This window comes from Branchiostoma lanceolatum, chromosome 8 (assembly GCF_035083965.1).
Source record: "Branchiostoma lanceolatum isolate klBraLanc5 chromosome 8, klBraLanc5.hap2, whole genome shotgun sequence".
Lineage (NCBI taxonomy): Eukaryota > Metazoa > Chordata > Leptocardii > Amphioxiformes > Branchiostomatidae > Branchiostoma > Branchiostoma lanceolatum.
The window spans coordinates 4,792,911-4,815,373 of NC_089729.1; the positions used below are offsets into that span (position 1 = coordinate 4,792,911).

At 41.4% G+C, this 22,463-nt stretch overlaps 1 protein-coding gene across 1 annotated transcript; it reads left to right on the forward strand.

The window, feature by feature from the left end:
• The first annotated feature begins 9,478 nt into the window (after positions 1 to 9,478).
• LOC136439724 (tRNA (guanine(26)-N(2))-dimethyltransferase-like) lies at positions 9,479 to 21,003 on the forward strand. Its single transcript, XM_066435276.1, has 17 exons — positions 9,479 to 9,609; positions 10,064 to 10,439; positions 10,603 to 10,658; positions 10,889 to 10,998; positions 11,437 to 11,624; positions 11,786 to 11,901; positions 12,296 to 12,408; positions 13,047 to 13,195; positions 13,577 to 13,660; positions 14,119 to 14,188; positions 14,639 to 14,773; positions 15,898 to 15,983; positions 16,363 to 16,471; positions 17,228 to 17,304; positions 17,559 to 17,675; positions 18,307 to 18,403; positions 20,026 to 21,003. Exons 2-17 carry the CDS (start codon positions 10,084 to 10,086, stop codon positions 20,119 to 20,121), a joined length of 1,959 nt encoding a protein of 652 aa, XP_066291373.1. The 5' UTR covers positions 9,479 to 9,609; positions 10,064 to 10,083; the 3' UTR covers positions 20,122 to 21,003.
• The last annotated feature ends 1,460 nt before the right edge of the window (positions 21,004 to 22,463 follow it).

Here is a 22,463-nt window from a genome sequence, read left to right on the forward strand (position 1 = left end):
CGCCCTCTGGTAAAACATACAAAAACTGCCATGCTGAAACGCTTAGAGACAGACAGTCATGTCAAAACAACACTTCACTCCCTCAGGGCAAGGAGGTTATATAACCTCCTTGCTCAGGGTAATTTCAAAGCAATAATGATTTTCAAGGAAAGTTATGGGTCAAGATAAGGTGTTGCCGGATTGTAAATTTGCATTCTAAAATGATGCCGTCTTCGCACTTAGTGACAGATGTTTTCGCTTTAAAAACACTTTTCTTTTTTTTCAATATCTTTATGAGTAAATTTGAAGGACGCAACATTGTATATAGAGAGAGATTAAAAGGACCCCTGACCTCGTCCCTTGAACTCTTGAAAAACGGCCTCGGCCGAATGAGTGTATCGTTGTATACTTTTAAGGTTTAATAAAGGTTGAAAAAAAAGAAGAAAAAGAGATAGCATGCCTATCAAGAAAGAAACCTGGTTATCTTCTTTCTCATCTTATTCATATATGCCGATTTTCTTTGACGCAATTAACGTCCGTTTGAATTTAAAAAATCAAGCTCCGTTTCCTGCCCTTAATTAGGGATGAGAGAAACATGCCGCCCTTTGGTCTATATTACTTTTGTCCGGTCCTGCTGATACAAAGATCTGCATTCTCATTGATTTATACCTTCTGGCAATGAGAAAACACTTTAAACACACTTTTGACGACCGAATGTTCTAGCCGTTACGCCACACGACGCCACGTTATACCTGTTTGGAATATCATAGCATGAGGACTGTGGAAATCCAATGTAGACCCAAAGAATATCCGAGTATAACTATATGGATGGGGAAAAGGCTGGATAAATTTGTATCACAAAAATAAGTCTATGAAATCCAACTTCAGAACTGTTGAAGGGTGGCTGAGGAGTTTTGGGATGTTATTGAAAAAACCCTTTCTTAAGCTTTATAAACCTTCCTCAACCTGAATTTGTTTCAGGTAGTACCTTATAGCAAGGTGATAAGTCATGCAAATTAGTATGACGTCTTGATTACGTCATCAAGATTTATAGGGCCACGCCCATTTTTAGAAAAAAGGCTCTCCTTGGCTTGTACTTCGATATTTATCAATATAACTTTGCAGGAATGTACATGATAGTAATACATCAAGAATTATGCGTGTCAACGAGCATATTTTGAAATGAGGATCTTGGCGATTTTGGCGAAAAAAAATCGCCAGTACACATTCAATTCAAATTCGCAACATTGTATGACAGCTTCCTCAGTCTAAAGGTTTTCGAAGCATCTAATATATCATACGAATAGTGTACTGGATTGGCGTCCTTACACCTAAGGTGTAACACACCAGTTTGGTACGTCAGTACAAGCTGTGTATGAACACTGGACTGATGTTAACTTTGATCCATTCACAAAGGTACGCCGACGCCTTTATCACGTCAGAGACTCTGTACTTCACTCTGATTTTCAACAGCAGACGGTTTTGAGCTAGCCTGGTCTCTGGGGGTCGGCTTAGGGGTGTTTTACCGGGCCCAGTCTGCTTTATCCAATCGTTTCTGTCGGCCTATCTACTTAGCTGCCATATAGAATTTCGCAGCTTGTCTACTTAAGCTGTCATAGAGAGTTCCGAGGTAATATAATCCAAGGCCGTAAACCCACCCCCGAGCGGGCTAAGCTGTCTGGGCGGGCGGGCATCACTCCCAGCGCCGTAGAGATATCGGGGAGCCCCCGATGGTATGGCTCCCAGGCTAGTTTTGAGGAGACAACAGATTGATTAGCTCAGTGGAACAGGGCGTGATACACTCATTAACATACAGAGTGGGAAGATGAATACCTAGTTACCGCGGACGGTCCTCTTCCAAGAAAGACAAAGAGTTTCATAACGACTGACGTTACGTCTGGCAGGAACGAAGAAATGAAATAGATTCGGGGGGGGGGGGGCAAGATGTCATCCCATATAAGATTCAGATCACTCCAGAAATGTACCAAAAAAAAACTATTCGCCGTCGAAGTATTTGTTTGGATGATGATGATAAATGGTTTATTTCGTCAATATATCGCAGCCCCAGCGGGGCTGAATTACGTATCACTCACAGCTTTAACATTAAAACGTCACAAAGGTCTTGCTACACAAAGTCTTGATACACATTAAAATCTGTACGTATCGCTTACAAGTTTGTACGGTAAAACGTCACATAATTCCTGAACCACATTAAGAAAAGTCCTAATACACATTAAAATCTGATGCAGTGACTCAGTTTAAGACCATCATGATGACAGCATAAACTTTAGATACTGAGATGAAGTCAAAGATGGATGGAAAAATGAGATAACGGAAAATGATAAAAGCCACAAAAATGAGGATGAAGTGGAAGTAAGGCCTTCATTATATCGAGAAAAGTGCGAAGAGGTTTTCAAGGCCAACTACAGGTTTGCGTAGCAACATCTTTGTTGGATCCGTTGGCATGTGTGCTGGCCGCCATCTTGGTTTTATGACGTCGCAGGGTAGCCATACCATTTCATTGGGATGGGTGTCTTTTGGGGTCGCTGGCGTTCTCTCTATTTTTAACAAATTGGCACACAAATATCACACATTTAACTCAAAGAAAAATTCAATACCAATTCATATTTATAAAAAGACCCCGTAATCGCTAAACTAACATAGCAAACCTAAAGTATATGTAGCACAAATACTTAACTCTACTTCAGTTTCGCTATGGCAGAAGGGACGTCGACGCTGTATGAAAGAACCTAGTCAGGCATCGATGTTTCTGTTTGTTTTCAGTATCTACATGGAACCTCAATCAACAAACATCAAGCACCAAACAGCGACAGTCGGACTATACCAGTCAATTCTCTTGCACAATTGAGGTTGCGTAAGTCTACACATGGCCCGCCGCTAGCGACGTTTGGGGACGCAATCAGGTCGTTCGATAAGTTGACCGCCCTAAGTTATTCCATTGCAGGTGCGTGTACTGAGAATATGCCAGCCCGACCAATTATTCCGCTTGGTGCCATCAAGGGAGCCCCCGTCATCGACATCGCTTGGAATGATGTCGTCCCAATTTGTGCTTTGTTTCCGCTCTCTTTGACGAGCTGTGACGTCAAAACAACCATCATGCTCTGGGTTCAACACATATTCATATACTGCAGACGGCAGGTAACTCCGTATTAAAGGCGGACTGCTTATATATATACAGCTGACTTCACATTGATACTTGTCTTTTATCCAAATTTCTGGAGTAATTTTGTCACCATCCCTTGTCATTGTTCGGTACTTGAAAACTGCTGAGGTCGTCAGCAGTGAAGCAAGCGGTTGGACAGAACTTTTCCAGTCTGGGAACCAGGAAATCCTTCTGTATACGCTTCAAGAGACAAAAGGGGACAACGTGCATCAACCACGACAGGAAGCTTAAGGTCACGCACGTAGTGCTGCGCGTCTTACTAAGTACTACAGGACGACGGTAGACAAAGCAGACATGGGTTCCGTAGGAGGCTGCATGTGCCCCAAGACTGTTGTCCGTCCCTTCTCGCCGGAGGAAGAAAGCTACTACGACACGAGGAAGCTTCTGTCCGAGTTGATCACCGTTCAGACGGCCATCGTGTTCACCGAGAGCGCCCCGCCTTCCCCCATCGACCCCGGCGCGGACTCCCTGATGTACCGGCTCCGCAGCATCCTGGAGGTCAGCCGGAAGGAGGAGAAGCCCGGCGCGACGCCGCAGAGACTCAACCTGAAGGAGATGGACGGGCTGCCCGGCATCGTGGAGACGTCGGACACCGAGGGGAGGTCGCTCAGCTGCCGTAGCTCCTTCTCGCGCCACATCCAGTCTCGGCACAGCGACGTGTCGCAGGCCACCATCTCTGTCATCTCCTCCACCAGGATCGAAAACGTTAACAGACAACCTCGGTCTTAAAACATAGACTGGAAACTGTAGCTGCCTTGTCCTTGCTGCCTTTACACAGAAGACTACACGGCCGGACTGTGACCAACCATCACCAGAAGGTTGCTCTTTCTGTTTTAGAACTTTCCACTGTCCACGGATGATTTAAGAAGTAAGTCACAGGAAGTAGAATCATTCAACACCATTTTGCTCGTCAGCTCGGTACTGTGGAACGTTTTATACTGAACTCATAAGGAACAGAAGAAAGTGTGGTTCCTACAGTACTGTCCGGTGACACGGTGAATGTTTGAGTAAGTGCTCCTTCCTATCCTGTAGGGTGTCATAGAAAAATGTATAAAACATTATATACATGCTATTCGGTGGGATACCTGAAAATCTTACTTGGCTAAATTGATATCAGAAGACATTTACCGGGATGGCATCCTTTGTATAGAAAATCTATAGAATATTATACACGCCAAGATTGTTACATGCTTGTCGAGCATACGACTTCTATTTTCTTATCTATTTTCCAAGACGTTATGAAGAACATGAATCTTCACTATAATATATTGTTGTGTAAGTTATTGTTTTGCCCGTCTGAACATGCATGTGGTGTGAAGAGAAACATGCTGACATATGGAACTGTCACTTCTGTGGAGTCTCATCCTTTCATGTTGCCTTTGTACGTGTTTTACTTCACGGAGCATTTCACCCATTAGAGCCAGAGGCTGTTGACCCAAAGCCCCACTCAGAAGGATAAAATCAATCTACAAATTTACCTACACGAAATGTGTGTGCCGTGATCTTTGTTTCGGGGCACATAAAAACCATCATTGCCCATATTTCACGGCCATTTCTATTGTACGGGGCTTTTATCAAGTACTTGAGTGTGTGCATATTTTATGACCAAGAGTTGGTTCTAAATTCTGCAAACACCTAACGTTAGGTCTGACAACCAGAGATGTTAATGTTTAAAAATCAGTACGGGTAGGTTTACAACCGAGGATCGATCATTTGTTTTTTTTTGGTAGTACAAAAGCGGGCAGGTATAGGATGGTCTATTTATGTTCTAAAATGAATTGAAATGATTTTTATGTGTCTTGTGTTGTTTTTCGAATTGTCTTGGCTGCCCTGAAAGAGTTCATTACATGCAGTTTTAACGTTATCAGGAATCAAAGACTTCGTTTGAAAACAAAAAAACGCCGACGCTTGCACTTCAGGCAATATTTTTCGAATCTGCTCAGCATACGGCTCACATAACGTAGAGAAAAGCGAGCAGATGGTTTGGAAACTCATATTCAATCCACGTCATTCCGCCATGTGGAGCCAACAATGATGTTTACTGTTGATCCAGGAGACTGGTCCCATAGCGCCGCCCACCTCCGTCAAAACGCAGAAACGCAAAATAAAAAAAAAACAGCAATAATGCAAATATTTGACGGACATGCAGTCACTCTCTCATTGGTTGAACCGCTGATGGACAGTCAGGATCATTCAGTGCTCACCGTCAGCTCGCAGCATATTTGCATACAAACATGTGTGCCCGAGGGCCTTGAATTTTACTTCGCCCTCTGACATTCATCCGGCCACAAGTTGATGAAAACTAGTATCCCAGATACAGGATACACGTGTTGCGCTTCTCTTGGACGCGTGCTTCTAGTGAGGAGAATAGCTTATCAGGGTCTTTCCTACTTAAGCATTCTATAATTCAACAAATCAACACCTCAGGGAAAAAGAGGAGAAAATCGTGTTTTGTCCCTGCTCACGTAAGTCACATACACAAATGAAGCTAGTGTCATGAGATGAGTAGCCTCTGTTGCAGACTCCTTCTCGGCCAGCAATTACATACAAATGTAAAGTAATAAGAAAACTTTAACTTGAAAAATAAAACAGCCGGAAGGAGTCTGCAACGGAGGCTAGCAGATTAATACATCATGTTCTCGTACATCACAGTTCATTATTGCACACAATTTGATGTAAGAACTGACTGCTGGGTTGATTACATGCGGAAATCACATATTCTATTCTCATTTGCTGCCTTCTCGCACTTTCTACCCCGGAGCAACATTCAAGCCAAATAGAAGCTCTCCCGCTGTGCTCGCTAGCTGCACATCCGTGAGGATCGATATCAAACATTTAGTAACACCATTGGCCTCATAATCAGTTAATTAGATGTCCCACCCATGCATTACTAGGTACTAAATTGTCCATGATGTTTCACCTATGCACCACTAGGTACTCAATGGACCAAGCAACACTAACAAGTTACGCGAGCGCACATCTATTAGTCGCGTTTTCTTCAGGTTACCGACCTTTAGATGGATCACAGTTGTTCACATTTACTTCTGTGTTTCTCTGAGTCTTTTATCCTGCCGCAGTTCATAATCCCACTGCTGAAGCTCATTCTACAGTACACATTTACTTTCCCACCAATGCCAAACAAACTTAAGACGGCTATAGCCGGAAGCCTATGTAGAACCTTTTCCGTGCTCTTAAGTGCTAGCTCATGAGCATGGAAACGCTGGGCCACAGGTGTGAGTGTTCTTAATGGCCAGGTGAGTTAAGTCTCCGCAAAGAGCAAATGGATTGGCTTTCAAATACTCCCATTAGAAGCGCACTTTGGGTTCGGCACACAACGTTCTTCAAAACTATTTCACGCCACTCAAACGAAATTGTATTTACATTACAACAACTATGAACACTGTTAACTGAAAGTACAACGAGATTTAGAGATTCAAAGTAAGCAACATACAGTTGATGTGAAACGGTATGTTTTCGTCCAGCTACTCATATACACTGTATCGTCTGGCGTGTGATGTTTTTACGTCTACCGCACACAAAAGTCACCAGTCACTGGGGCATAGTGCATAGACGGTAGACGACAGGATTCAGAATTTACCTGTCAGAATTTAGAGAAGGACCATGTGATTTTTTTTACCATCGACGGGGAAAACAATATCATAACCCGAAAATTACTCATTGATAATAATGGAAAACGTTACTTCTTATTGTGTGAAGTCAGCAAATCTATGTGGGCGCATGGAAATTCTTAGATGCTAGCCATAGACTAATAATTTTTAAAAAGGCCCTCCAGTGCCTCCTTTATGTTCTGAATGTGTATGATCAGTTTTAGCCGGAAGGGATTACAGTACTTTTACAGTGCTTTTACTTAACTCCACACAAGATCCCGGCTTTCTACCCGGCCTCGCTACTCACACATCAAGGCCGCCCACACCGAGAGTTTCCTGTCTGCTGCCTCTACCAGACTAACTACGCTGGCTATGGGGAGAACAGTTTGCCGGGGGAGTCTGGCCAACATGGACGATTTAATCCAAGTGTTACCCGTGGCGTCGTGTGGCGAAATGGTTAGAACATTCGACTGTCAAACCAGGGAACCCGAGTTCGATCCCGGGTTGTGCCCAGACATGTCCGAACTTGCGCCCCGGCGTTGCCCCACTCAGGTGTACCTAGCTCATGTAGGGTTAGCGACGTCCCTTGGATAGGGCGTTAAATGGAGGTCCCGTGTGTGGGGAGACCCACGCCCCGAGCACGTAAAAGAACCCGCCACACCTTTCGAAAAAGAGTAGGGGCATGCCCCGGTACGTGTGCGATGGTCCAAACCCTTCTGTCTGGAGTTGGTGATCCACTACATATCACCCGGATGGAGGCCTGGCGAACCTCCGTCTCGTATCAGCCATACGGTAATTTACACCATCTCCGTCTTTTATGACAGCCAACGAAAGGGTATGTCACCCCGGAAAGGACGGTATAACCCCGTCATCGCGAAAGCACGTCGACTGATGATGTTACCATTGCCACGGGCTGACGTCGACTCTACTGGCCAATTATTCATCCTATTTTTGCCAGGTTCAAAGGAGGGCCTGGTGGGAAGACTTGCCGGTCTCTACCAGACTAGCTAGGCTGGCTATAGGGTGCCGGACTCCGGGAGTTTGGCCTAGCCTTTGGCCTTCCCTTTTTTTGCCGAATTCTATGATCCATACCCCCGTAGGATGGGCTGGTGGAGGCCACCCTCCTTAAATCAGGACCCCTATCGCTCCACGTTACCTCGCTCGCGAAGGGGCCCTGATAATCACCACCGCCAGACATGATTCTGGTGACGTCGCCGACTCTTACTCATGAATAATTAATGAGCTGGCCTTATTTGGCAATGAGCGGACTAACGAACTCTTCAGACGGAAGTCGCGGACAAGGTCGGTGGGCTTGCTCGGCTTTCGCTGCCGCTGGGAAGCCCATATAACAGAAGCTCTTCCCTCTGCCTGTCCTTACACCTAGGAATACGTCCCTGCCATCAAGCAGTGTCTGTGGGGTGGACTGCTGATGCTGACGAAGCCGCTCTAATCCCGGAAACAAGTCTTCCACAGCTGAAGCAAAACTATCGGCTGCCATTTGTTTTGGGTAACCAAAGCAACGATGTAACACGTAACCTGATTGGTTGATAGCTCCCCAGCGTTCTTTGCGCGTTTGCTTTCGATGAGGGGAAGCAGACCCCTCTGATTGGCTGAATCTGTTTTGGTTGTGACGTCACCAGAACCATGTCTGGCGGCGGTGATTATCAGGGCCCCTTCGTGAGCGAGGTAACGTGGAGCGATAGGGGTCCTGATTTAATGAGAGTCCCCTTCACGAGCGAGGTAACGTGGAGCGATAGGGGTCCTGATTTAATGAGGGGCCCCTTCGCGAGCGAGGTAACGTGGAGCGATAGGGGTCCTGATTTAATGGTGAAGGCTATATCCTTTCCTTCTATGGGATCTTGGGCGGCTGCACTTCAAACCTTCTGGCACAGATCGGGAGATAATACTTTTATGAGTCCTTATATATATATGCATATCCCAGATGAAGGGCACAAACTTTGACCACCTAGGATTCTATTCCTAGGATCCTGCAACAGTTAGACATACTGTACGTACTCTCCAGGTCATTCCTGCCTTATACTATCTTACAACAGCAAATAAAACCGCTTGGCAAATGAATCGTGATACAGTTCCATGGAATCCATGCTATTCTGGCGTTTTCTTTCATCGCCTCTGTAACGTTTTATTGTCATGATACAAACATGTAGATTATAGAACACAGTTCTGACGCCGACTCAGTCAGCTATGGTGATCGGATCTACTCCCCATCAAATCATGAAAAACATCATATGAACATGTCTATTTCAAGCCTTCGGCTCAATGTTCTATGATAACTTGTTACTAGTATTAATATTAGCTACGGCCGCGTGGCGCGTTGGATACACCCGATCCCTCGATCTCGGAAGTTAAGCAACGCGCGGTCCGGACAGTGCTTGGATGGGAGACCAACCAAGGACGTCCGGATTGCTGTAGCCTCACGAAGCTTTCCACGAAATCGTCTTCCGGGAGGGACGTAAAACGGGGGTCCCGTGCTCGAGGAGGTGCCTCGAACACGTTAAACAGCCTCATTACTAATGTGTAGGGGCCCTACACATTGGGTACCTGCCTGTGGCACTGGCTGCAAATACACCTGATATTATTATTATTATTATAATTATAACGTTGGTCTTGTGATTTTTGGCTGATGATATCTAGTCTAACAAAGTGAAGTCTCCTTTCGCTCTAGTCATCTCACCGCTGATCTGACGGTACACCACTCAGTCGCGCCCTCTAGCGATGTGTACATGCACGTCAGTCAATAGCAAAACAAGATGGCTGCGCGCATGGGATTTTAATCGCGGAAAGACTCTTCTTCTGAGATACGAACATATCGCGCAGGTACGTTGCTATCCGTGACATATTTTATCTGAAGACTACTTTAATGTCTCCTTTAGTGAACACTCTTCTGGCACTATTGTTATGTTCCGACCCGTGCGAAAGCAAATTTGCGTCATGCGTCAGCTGGCCTGCTACAGCATGTGTAACGCTATGGAAATATAAATCGCAATCGAATTTTTGCGTAACCTGGAGATCTTAGTCCTCTAAAACTCCCGTATTCTATACAATCCTCTGTTGATAGGCAATCTTGTTGATTATGGGTAAAAGACGAATAGAAAAATCTATATGGAGCATATTAAACCGTACGTTGATGTTCAACACATGTATTAAAAGCTATTGATGTTGAAATTGTCCCTGCACCTCACATACTAGACGTTTCTTCTTCAGTCTTCCTCTTATGTTCAAACAAAAATAGGGGTGAAATATCTAAATTTACCTGTTTTCTCTTTTCCAGACGTCATTTCCTGTCTACACATGTGGACGAGGTTTAAACCTTCAATCACGATATTGTCAGGAAATCTTTTCTCACAGCATCTCAGTGGTTTACATGCAGGTCTTCTCAAACCAAGACTCGAGAAGTTACTGTACAACAGGAATATACCAGGGAGTTTGTTGTTGAGAAGTATGGCTACTAAAACAGAGCAAATATCACAAAGAACTACTACTAGCACTGAGCCTCCCTCAGACTCCAATGGTACGGGCCAGAGTGAACACACCACAGTCAGTCCTTCAGACTATACCATTGTAAAAGAGGGGAAGGCTGAGATTCTGTTTCCAAACAAGAACAAGGTGTTTTACAATCCAGTACAGGAGTTCAACAGGGACCTAACGTAAGTCAAGTTTGAATTTCATCATGATGGTTATAATTATCCGCTTGCACCTATCAGTATCATTACTATATTTGCTACATTTTTTAGTTGTCAGATTCTGCAATAACTATTTTCAAAAGTACATGTATGTATTTCTAACATGTTTCTTTGTGTGTTCTTTCAGTGTTGCTGTTATCAGCTTATTTGCTGAAGAACAGCTTAAGAAGAAAGGAATATCAGGTGAGTTTGTCATAATGAATGATAACTTCTTACTAACAGGAACTACTTTATCTTGAGACAAATGAGCTCACTACAGTTTTCCATGTAAAATTTTCTTAAATGAACTGAGCAGAAATAGAAAAGTCATACTAGGGATGGAAGGAAAACTATAGCCAAAGTAGGAACAATGTTGGATCAAACCAAAAGACACAAGATTAAAGAAATTTAACCAAACTGTTACACCTCCACAGTGGGTGGAATAGGTTTGGAACAGTCGGACAAAGAAACACCGGCAGTGGACAACCCTCCAACAGTGACCCAGGGCAGAACCAACACCGTACAAGCAGGGAACAAATGTCAGGTAATTGATAAGTTAGCATTGTTGGTTAGACATGATACAAATATTGCACAGAGAGAGGGTATAAAAAGCACTTTTATTTTGAAAATAGGAAGAAGCTATGCTGCTATAGCCAGTATAGGACAGATAATTTGAGAGAGAAAGAAAGACAAAGTCAACCTTATTATGATCTTAAGAAAAAAATGACAACTATATATATCCCCAACAATTCTCCTTTTAAAACTTATAACCTAATGTTACATGTAGACCTATGGAAAACTTAAGGTTCTCTTGTACAGTAAATTTGATGCTAAGCCATTGACCTCTAATTATATTCATTGTAACGTATGTAAGAAGTGTATGATTGTGATCCTTTTCACCTAGCTATATACATATTGGAGACAGTAGAAATGTTACGTATTGTTTTAATGATTCATAACTCTTGCCTTGTTACTTCTCCAGGATGGTATTACTATCCTGGAAGCCTTGTCAGCGACGGGTCTTCGTGCAATCAGGTTCGCCAAGGAAGTGCCGGGGATCAAGGAGATCGTGGCCAATGACTTGTCACGCGAAGCCGTCAGCTCCATCCAGAAGAACATCACGCACAACGGCGTGGACGACTTGGTTGTGGCTAACCATGCAGATGCCAGGTTCGTTATGGGAGCTTGACGACATTCTTGAATCTTCTCCCTTCTGATACAAAGACATACAGGATTAGTACATGATATTTACTGCACAACAAAGCATGTCTAGAAGAAAAACGTTCAAAAGATTCAGAAAATGAAAGCCCAACATGTTGTTATCTCCCCAGTGCCTTCATGTACGAACATCGTGGGAAGCAGGTCAAGTTCGATGTTATCGACCTTGACCCGTACGGCAGTCCATCAGCCTTTCTAGACAGCGCTGTTCAGTCAGTCAAGGATGGAGGTAGGACATGTTGATACTGCACATGTGTGCTCCTATTATAGGAACTATGATAAAATGTATGTTTTTAACCCAACTGGTCCAAGTTTATGTTTTCATCATCATTGTGTTTTCTCACTTTTGTTGCTATAGTATGTAAATTGGATCTCTTGACACAATGATACCTTTGTTCAGAAATGTTGTTGTCCACAAAATAAGACATTATAATAATGGTACTGTAAGTGTTTCATAATCATGACTTGCTTTTCATACATGTAACTGCATGTACATGTATGTAGACTGTTGTCAAATTGTATTGTGTTCATATTGTTGATACATGTCTGTCAGATTATGTTGTACCACATATACTGTTATAATATAGACTCCTTTTGAAATAATATTTTGTATTTCCTTGCAGGTTTACTGTGTATTACATGTACTGATGCCGCTGTGATGTGTGGTAACGGTTCAGAAACCTGCTGGACCAAGTACGGCTCCATGTCACTCAGAGCCAAGTACTGCCATGAAATGGTGAGATATCTTAATTTATCCTCATTTCCCATTTTGTAACTTTATCTTGGAGAATACTGTACTTGATGTAGGATTGATTCATACACAATCTCAAGGAAAGGCTTGAAAATTAACTTTACTCCCATTGTTCCCACATCCCACTGGGCTTCAAATCCTCGCTGCATAATGTACTTTTTTGCACCTAGATATTTGTGCACAGTAATATGTAAAGGCACACTAATATACATAGTCTTGGCATTCAAGTTCCAGAAATAGTAACAAAACCTTATACTCTTCAAAATTTTGAAGTTAGAAATACAATTTCAGATTCAAGCTCTGAAGAGAGTCGGTTTTTAATTAGATTTTGCTTCTTTATACAATCTGATTTATCTTGAATGTATGTGGTGCACTCAGAAACATTTCTGTGCACCTTAACATTTTAGGTTCTGTGCACCAGTGCACCTATTCTCTAAAATGGATTTTGAGCCCTGTCACATCCTACATATTTTGGATGACACCATGCCTGTTTTTCTCAGGACAGAATTCTTCATAAAATATGGTTAAAGCAGCTTCTACTACAATTGTTGTCTAAAATCTTTCATCTAAATTTAGGAGTCTCAATATCATGCAATTGACCATGTTATCTCGTTATTATGTAGGCCCTGCGGATTGTTCTGTCCTGTTTGGATCGTCATGCCAACCGTTACCATCGCTACATCGTGCCTCAGCTGTCGCTGTTCATAGACTTCTACTGCCGTGTGTTCGTGCGAGTCTACACTAGCCAGGCACAGGCCAAGAGATCTGCCAGGTTTGTTTGTTTGTTTGTTTGTATCACCTACTGGAAATCTTGAAACGTTCATGCTTTTATTTTCGCACTTTTTGCAGTTACCTCTTACCGCAAAATCATAACACTGCGACTAATTCTACTGTACTACAGCATTGTTTGAACCAGGAACTTCTAATACTGTGAAAAACTTTTTTTCCCTCTTACAGCAATAGAAAACCACAGCAAATGTAAATGCATTTGCAGTTAACAATAAGTAAAAGCTACATGTAGCTACATAAAAAGACCAGATTGACAGGATTGATCCACTCACACAGGGATGGACCCCTAGTCTTGTTCATTGATAAGTGTAATACATAAACAGTTTTGCAGTACAATGTCCCCTGTCTTCTGTTCCTCTTGTAGTAAACAAGCCATGGTGTACCATTGTTCTGGCTGTGACACCTTCAACATACAGAGGATCGGCAGAATTGTGGAGAAAAATCGCAGGTAAACATGATTTATTCAATCATACTGACTGCTAGAGATGGGTATACATGTGGTGCTTGTATTTGTCATTAAACATGTCAGTGGTTGTGTCAAGGAGGATTATTTGATATCATCAAACATTTTCAGAAAGTACAATAGCTGCTGCTGCACTGAATTTCAGTGTTGTTGTATTGCTTTAAGTTTAACTATGTTTATGTCATTCTACAGTTGCTATACTTTAGAACAACAGTGCTTATTCTATTCAGTATACTATATATCAATCTATATTATATGATATATATTTACATTATACTAGATTAAGTACTACTGTAAATCTGTATAGGTTTGCTGTTATTTTATTTTCAAGGGTTTCGCAGTGACCTGAGTTGATATTAAGCAAATCCATGTCCTGCATGTACATGTTGTGCCTACATCTGAATGATGTTGTGTCCTCATGATCACTTCTATGTCCTGGTCAGTGTAAAGTTCCACCCAGGCAATGGTCCTCCAGTTGGACCCAACTGTGAACACTGCAGCGCTACACATCAGGTCAGCACATAACTGCAGGTCTAGAACTGCTTCTCACAGTCAGGTCCCCTGGAATTGAACACCAAATTGTGTGTATGGAATTGTGACAGACATTATGATGGAATTGTATCTTGGATAATGTTGTAGACTTCAGTGGTACTGTATAATGGCACAGCAATAGCAAATGTACATTATATAAATGTCACATTACATCTTGCTCAGAGAATAGTTCATACCGAAACTCAAGTTCTGTTTGTAAATGCACTGTGAACTATCTCCAGTATTTTCTCTGAGGTGTATGTTTCTCTAAGACTTGTTATAACAATGACAATCTCTAGCCTGACATTCTTCAAATCCTAGTGAATCAGTGATGTAACAGTCACAATTTTTCTGACCAAGCCTGTACATGTAAATGAAGTTTAAAAAAAGACACATTTACTAGAATATGTCTGTAAACTATGTATGCTGTAGATTGGAGGTCCCATCTGGGCAGAGCCGCTCCATGATGCAGGGTTTGTCCACAGGCTGCTGAGCTCCGTGGAGAACTCCGCAGACAGGTTCAACACCGCCCAGAGGATGGTGGGCATGCTCAGTGTGGCGTCAGAGGTACGTGGGTCCCAGGGAATTTTAACCACTACAAATCAGTTTTGGTATAAAACTTGGTGTTCTCAGTCCTATCGTTAGTCCTAATCCTGTATTTCCTAATGTTAACTGAGTTTTAAATTACCGTTTTAAGAAGTGTTTTACGATTTTAAGAAGTATTTGTCACTATCAATTTTTAAATGTGTTACAACCTGTAAAAAGTCAACACAATTCAGACACAGCGTCTGCAAAGTTGCACTTGATGAATAAAGTTTCAAATAAGTTTCAAAGTTTCAAATAGTCACTGACGAAAGACAGTGGATGCTGTCTGAAACGTCTTACTGTTTCAAAATTTTATCCAGTTGTTTGAGTAACTATTTTTGGCGTATCTTACTACCTGGATGTCTAACTTTCATCAACACTACAAATCACATTACCTCTCATATCTGCCTAGCTTCGATACCTTTGTACACTGAGAAAGTGCACCTATGACAGTGTGGTCCGAGACATAAGTGAATGTGGCCTTCAATCCTTTAAGTGCCCATCGCTATCTCTTAAAAAAAACAAGAACACTTGGCAACTGTGAACCACTGATTGGTCACTACATTGGATCGCTATGTTAATTTCTATCTTAGCATTCATGATTGTTACTATTTTTCACAACAGCATGTTATAGAAAAAAAGTTGCTTGAGAGGAAGCCATTTGCAGACCAGCTTGGTAATTAAAGATGTACCTCCAGTAATACATACGTTATCACACATTATGGTCACAAGTTTGGTTTTGGGAGTCAAGGAAGTTCTCCTCCGATTCCCATCTTGTCTGCCCTGTATCAACAACCTTAGTGGCATATATATGTGTGATATAATGAACAAAACGAACGGACACAGACCATGAACCAGCTTTCGCCCTACTATATGTTGTATGTTGTACCAATTGTATATTGTTGTACCATGAATATGTAATGATATATGTTGATAGTGAGTGAGTTATTAGGACTCAAATGACTGAGTGTGTATCTTTGCTATATTGTATCTGACCCTTACCTCTTCCCTCATGACCTCAATTAAAAGCGGCCTGCATGCCGATTTGAGCTTATCATGGTTCAAATAAATATACTGTTCTGCAATCTTCATGTAATTGTGACCAGGAGTTGCCTGACTGCCCGATGTTCTACTGCCTGGACAAGCTGGCCAGTGTGGTCCGAGTCAACTGTCCACCTCTGCTAGCTGTCAGGTCAGTTTAACCTTTTTTTTTTCAATTTGAAATTTTGCATCATAATAGTTCAAGTCATACATGGGTGTACATGGGGTCTGTGGCTATATAATGTTTCCGAAAATAATTTCATTAGGTTGGTAGAATATAGGATATAGGAGATTCTTTTTACACAACCAGGTAATCTCACCTGCTAACGTTTCGATGTCTATCAGACACCTTCTTCAGAGCTTCTGACTGGAGTACTGCTTATAGCAGTAAGAAGCAGTACTCCAGTCCGAAGCTCTGAAGAAGGTGTCTGATAGACATCGAAACGTTAGCAGGTGAGATTACCTGGTTGTGTAAAAAGAATCTCCTATAGGCTATATAATGTATTTTACACTTGTCCCCCTCCCCACAGGTCTGCCATCTTACATGCAGGTTACCAGGTGTCCCTATCCCACACCTGTAAGACAGCTGTCAAGACAGATGCACCTCCACATGTCATCTGGGACATCATGAGGGGCTGGGTGAGCAACACTCTTTCTATATTGTGCACAGACTTTTGTGGTTTTCTGTGTACAACAGAATATGTAGATACGAGGCAAACCGCCTGCACCACAGTTATATGTACATGTACTTCAGGACAGAAAAAAGCCTGAAGAAGATTCCTATGGCGTTGTGTGGCGCAAGCGTAGAGCGCGCGGCTGTCAAACAATGGGACCTGGGGTCTAATCCCAGGTTGTGCCCAGAGACATGTCCGAACTTGCGCCCCGACGTTGTGCCCTTGGGAAAGGCACTTAAGACGACTTTCATCACTTCACTCAGGTGTAAATGAGTACCTAGCTCATCTAGGGTTAGGGACGTCCCTCGGATAGGACGTTAAATGGAGGTCCCGTGTTTGAAGAGAGTCACACCTTGAGCATGTAAAAGAACCCACCACATCTTTCGAAAAAGAGCAGGGGAATGCAGTGGTGTGAGTGGATCAAAAGATGGGGCCGGAATATGTAGATACGAGGCAAATTTGCCTGCATCACAGTTAGCCATGTACAAACCCATGGACAAGAAAAAGCACAATTCATTTGCTGTGAATTCCCGAAGTAGATTCCAGATGAAGTTGTCTCCAGTCGACTGTGTAACAAGAAAGTTCTATCACACTTTCTGTAATTGCTTACTGGCCTGATACATAGTTTTGTAGGTATGTTTTACAAAGATTGGCCACATAAAACTGTTCACAGCGGTGGTTCTGTTATTGAAATTTTATGCATATAATATGTATTTTTCAGGCTAAGCAGAATCCAGTTAACCCAAACAGACTTTCAAGTGATGCCGTAGCTTCTACTATACTGAGCAAAGAACCAGGGTGAGTTTGCATAGATTAGTTGCTGTAGATTCACATGTACACAAAATTTGTGTACATATCCCAGGCCAGCTTATCCTTTAAAATTAGCAGGAAAGTAATATTAGAGACAGTATCTTATTTTGCTTGAGAGAGTTCTTCCAGTGTGTGTGTGTGTGTGTATGTGTGTGTGTGTGTGTGTGTGTGTGTGTGTGTGTGTGTGTGTGTGTGTGGTTCAACAATGATATAGTTTTTCAACAATTGTTTTTGGGTTGCAGTATTGAGGCCAACTTCACTATCCGAGCAGACGCCAACCCTGCATCTCGACAGAAAGGGCTGAAAAGGTTTCAGGAGAACCCGCCAAACTGGGGGCCTAAGGCCAGGGCTGGACGAGGGTGGGTACATATATAACTGCTGAACTTGACTCTCACTTACAGAAACACTTACACGCTGCCATCAGCCAGGACTCAGCGACTAAACAAGTCATTCCTGTACTGTGCCATTAGACTCTATAATGAAAATGCCTGATCCACGGCTGGCCCGTTTTGGTTTTGATATGAATGTGTAAATGTAAATGGTATATTTTATGTGAAACTGTACTGGTTTTAAAATGAACGCTTGTAAAAATCGGAACACAATTCAGGGAGGCGTTAGCTAATCCCTGCTCTTGTACGATTTGTTTTGAATTGAATAAACTATTATTATGTCTAAATGACGCAATAGACTGTGGTACTGAGCTGTGTGCCCAGTCATGTCATTCACATCGGCTGATGATTCCATAGATAGAACGTATGATAAAACCAACATTATAATCACTGACCTTCAGTGAAAGTTAAGACATCTTATATAATTACAGGTCATGAGAGAAAATTACACTTTCCCGCAGGCCTTTGGTTTCAATTAATGCCAGGGTAAACACAAAAGTAACAGCACTGAAAGGTCATTGAATTGCTGCACAGATTTGTATGTGCATAACTTGTAAGGAAAAATAACTTATGCGTCCATCTCTGTGTGGTGTCTGAACAGTGAGGAGGCTCAGGAAGACAGGAGGAGAAGATTGCAGGGTAAACGACAGCAGGAACAGTTGGACCTGAAACAGTTCCCCTGTAAGAGGTTCAAACAGGTCAGTCACACAAACATACATTACATCAGGCTTTTAGCTAGGCATGCGTCCATGCGTCTTTTGGACGTATGATACTAAAATAAAAATGGAAAGTGGACACCCTCTTTTTCAGCTGAACGCACAAAGGGACCCCCTGTTTCCCTGGTAATTACATACACATGTTACTTCTTTACAGTGTTACTGTTGCTTTTTCTAGTCCTACCAGACCCCTTTCTTTTTGGACCCCTTGTCTATAAATCCTAGATAAAAGCCTGCATTACATGTACACTCTCCTCACCAGATTTAGATCCATAGTACATCAGTAGTCACACAAACATACATTACATGTACACTCTCCTCACCAGATTTAGATCCATAGTACATCAGTAGTCACACAAACATACATTACATGTATACTCTCCTCACCAGATTTAGATCTGTAGTACATCAGTAGTCACACAAACATACATTACATGTACACTCTCCTCACCAGATTTAGATCTGTAGTACATCAGTAGTCACACAAACATACATGACATGTACACTCTCCTCACCAGATTTAGATCCAGTACATCAGTAGTCACACAAACATACATTACATGAACACCTCCTCACCAGATTTAGATCCGTAGTACATCAGTAGTCACACAAACATATTGTACACTCTCCTCACCAGATTTAGATCTGTAGTACATCAGTAGTCACACAAACATACATGACATGTACACTCTCCTCACCAGATTTAGATCCAGTACATCAGTAGTCACACAAACATACATTACATGAACACCTCCTCACCAGATTTAGATCCGTAGTACATCAGTAGTCACACAAACATATTGTACACTCTCCTCACCAGATTTAGATCTGTAGTACATCAGTGGTCACACAAACATACATTACATGAACACCTCCTCACCAGATTTAGATCCGTAGTACATCAGTAGTCACACAAACATATTGTACACTCTCCTCACCAGATTTAGATCTGTAGTACATCAGTAGTCACACAAACATACATTACATGTATACTGTCCTCACCAGATTTAGATCCATAGTACATCAGTAGTCACACAAGCATACATTACATGTTCACTCTCCTCACCAGATTTAGATCCGTAGTACATCAGTAGTCACACAAACATACATTACATGTACACTCTCCTCACCAGATTTAGATCTGTAGTACATCAGTAGAATTTAGTATACATAGAGGCTTACATGCGCAAAGGTACTAGAAGATCTATGTCCTTATATTCATTTATTTAGTCAGTCCATGTAGATCTATTCAAACATTACTCCCTTCCTTTGATCATTCATAAGATGTGAAAATAGCTTAAGGTGTGGTTTTCATGACTTGAGCTAGGATTTTGCTTTGTTCAGTTATGCCTGCAGAATCCCAGTTAATATATCAAGCATTTGAAGTCAAGTCAAGTCAAATTTTATTGCACAACGATTGTAACAGGTACAATGTAAGGCAAAAATGAAATACTACTGGCTACTTATATCAAACTACTAAAAGCTTTAGGTAGGTTCTATGCTATACAATGGTTAGGTTCTAGGCTGTACAATGCTCCATTTCAAACTACATGAAGGCACTATCTATATAATATTTGAAATGAGCATTTTTCTCTATTTTGTAGGGTCAATGTGAATATGGAGATGACTGCAGATATTCTCACAACCTTGGAGAAGAGACAAATAGCACCTCCTCAAACAGTGAACAGGAGAAGGAATGAGTTGTATGACGAACACGTAACAATTGATCAGACTAGTGACAAAAAGAATGCATTTTGTTAACACTTCATTTGTTTTCCATTCATAAACTTAAATTCTGTTGTATCACTGTACATACATACAAACGTGTTTGTGTTAAAAGAGAATTTTCATATAGTAAAATAAAGAGTATGATTAGCTTAAGAAAATATAACTTCATAACCTCCTCTTTGCTGCCTAACCCTGTAACCAATAGAGAATGGTGTGCCAAACGGCTGTGTGTGCTAACAGTTTTAAAAGGATATAGCAGCCCAATCTGAACTATATCAGACAAAAACAATTTGTGTGGGAGGAACCACAAGAAACAGCACTATCAGAATCGGAAGAATTAAGACTTCTAAGACAATCTATAGTGGTAAAGAAGTCTTTGGAAATTCCCATCTTGCCCCCCTCCCATTTGCTATTTGTGGAACAACCTCTTAATTAAGTTATTATGCTTCTCCATCATTCCTGTCATAAGTTGCACATTGTACTTGATCTATTTTATTAAGTCACAAATACAATGTATATCAGTATGCAAACCATGTAGCATATGGATGATTTCCTAATTGTGTCTTATACCCATATAACTCCTCCCAATATAGATTGGTAGGTACAAATACATGTATGTCCACATCAATGCAAGTGGATACAAGAAGAAGTAAAACCATTTGCATAACTGTTCATATACCCTTTGTTATAATAGACTTAGATTAGCATTGAACTAATAGTTTTGCTGATATCACTTTGGGGCAAGCATATTATCATCAATATGTTCTGATATTAGAATTACTAAAAACTTCCTTTGCTTAAGCTATTTATTAGCAAATGGTTACTGTAGAAAATAAAATTTCTATCATCTTCAATACATGTAGTAACTTACTGTTGTATATTTGAGTCCTTTACTTGCAGTCAATTTAGTCTCAGTGTTGTTTAGTTTTAAATTTACGAACCCTTTTTTGGTATGCTTAACTCTAGTCATTTTACAATCATTTATTATGATACACATGTAATGGAAAGTGCACTTTGACCCATATCATGAGACAATCATTTCCCGATGCTTGAAGATAAAAAATGGGTCAGATCAATTTTAGTGCTTTGCTTTTGAATTATTCAGTCAGTCGTGTGATCGAGTGGCCTATTTATAAGGACGAAGGTGATTCATGGAAATATGTACTGATTGCTCTCTTGGGTTTTCCCTGACATGTCTGAGGTTTTATCTTCATGAAACAACAATAAATCCATTTTGATATGCCCTATCTTTGTATAACCACATGGGTATACTAATAGAATAGTTCTGTATATATAGCTAACCATTTATTCAAAGGCAAACAGGCTTTTTCTTCTTGTTTTTGATGTCTGTTTACATTTTCATTTGAAATTCATTTTCTACCAATGCACCTTACAAATGGTGGTTCGAAAAGTAGGCCATAGTGTGGAACAATAGGTGAAAACACTGCCTACTTAAACTTATGTCTGAATCATTTCATCAATTCTTCAGGTGCCATCGGATTGGATGAAGACGTTAGTGAAGATAGTACCATACATACATGTAATTCACTTATGGCACTTGGTCTTAATGTGATATTAGAAGTAAAGGTGCTCTGTCAGCATACATGCATCTTATATTGAAAATACGTAATTATGTTTGTTCCTAGTTTTAAAGCAAACTGAGAAGCTACCATGTGATGTTCTCCAATGCAGTACACATGGCTTCTGTTCAAAGATTTCCTATAGGGGTATCAGGTGGCTTTCTAAGCAATCTATCCTGACATGAAGCCTTTCCTCAGTCAAGACCCCCTAGGTAATGCATCATAAATCCTGTCAAGGCCATACATGGTCCTGCATGTCAATTTTCTTTCTTTGAAAAGCTCACTGGGCTTAACTCAATTCCAAGTAGATTGATTTTTTTTCCATATCAATAAATGTAACGTTGGGTAACATAAATTCATGGGGTACTTAAATTCGGGATTTTTCGAAAACGGGGTATTTAGGGATATGTGCTAGATGCAACATCAGTAATACCGCTAGAAATGCAAACTTGACAGACTAACGTATTCAGAACACTGTCTGAAAAGCTTCGATAAAAGCATTAGAAGTTGGCGACGTCAAAACCTCTCCGTCCCTTATTGACAGAGTCTGGGGGCTTCGTGGGAGACTCACACTGCACGGTTGTTCGCTGGTTTATAAGACAAATGTCACATCTCCTGCCTGCTAAACACAATTATTTACAAGACAACTTATTACAATCTCTTTTGCTAACCTGCAACTGGATTCTAAGTGTGATCAATCATCAAAACTCCTCTCTGTTGCTACAACCTACGGC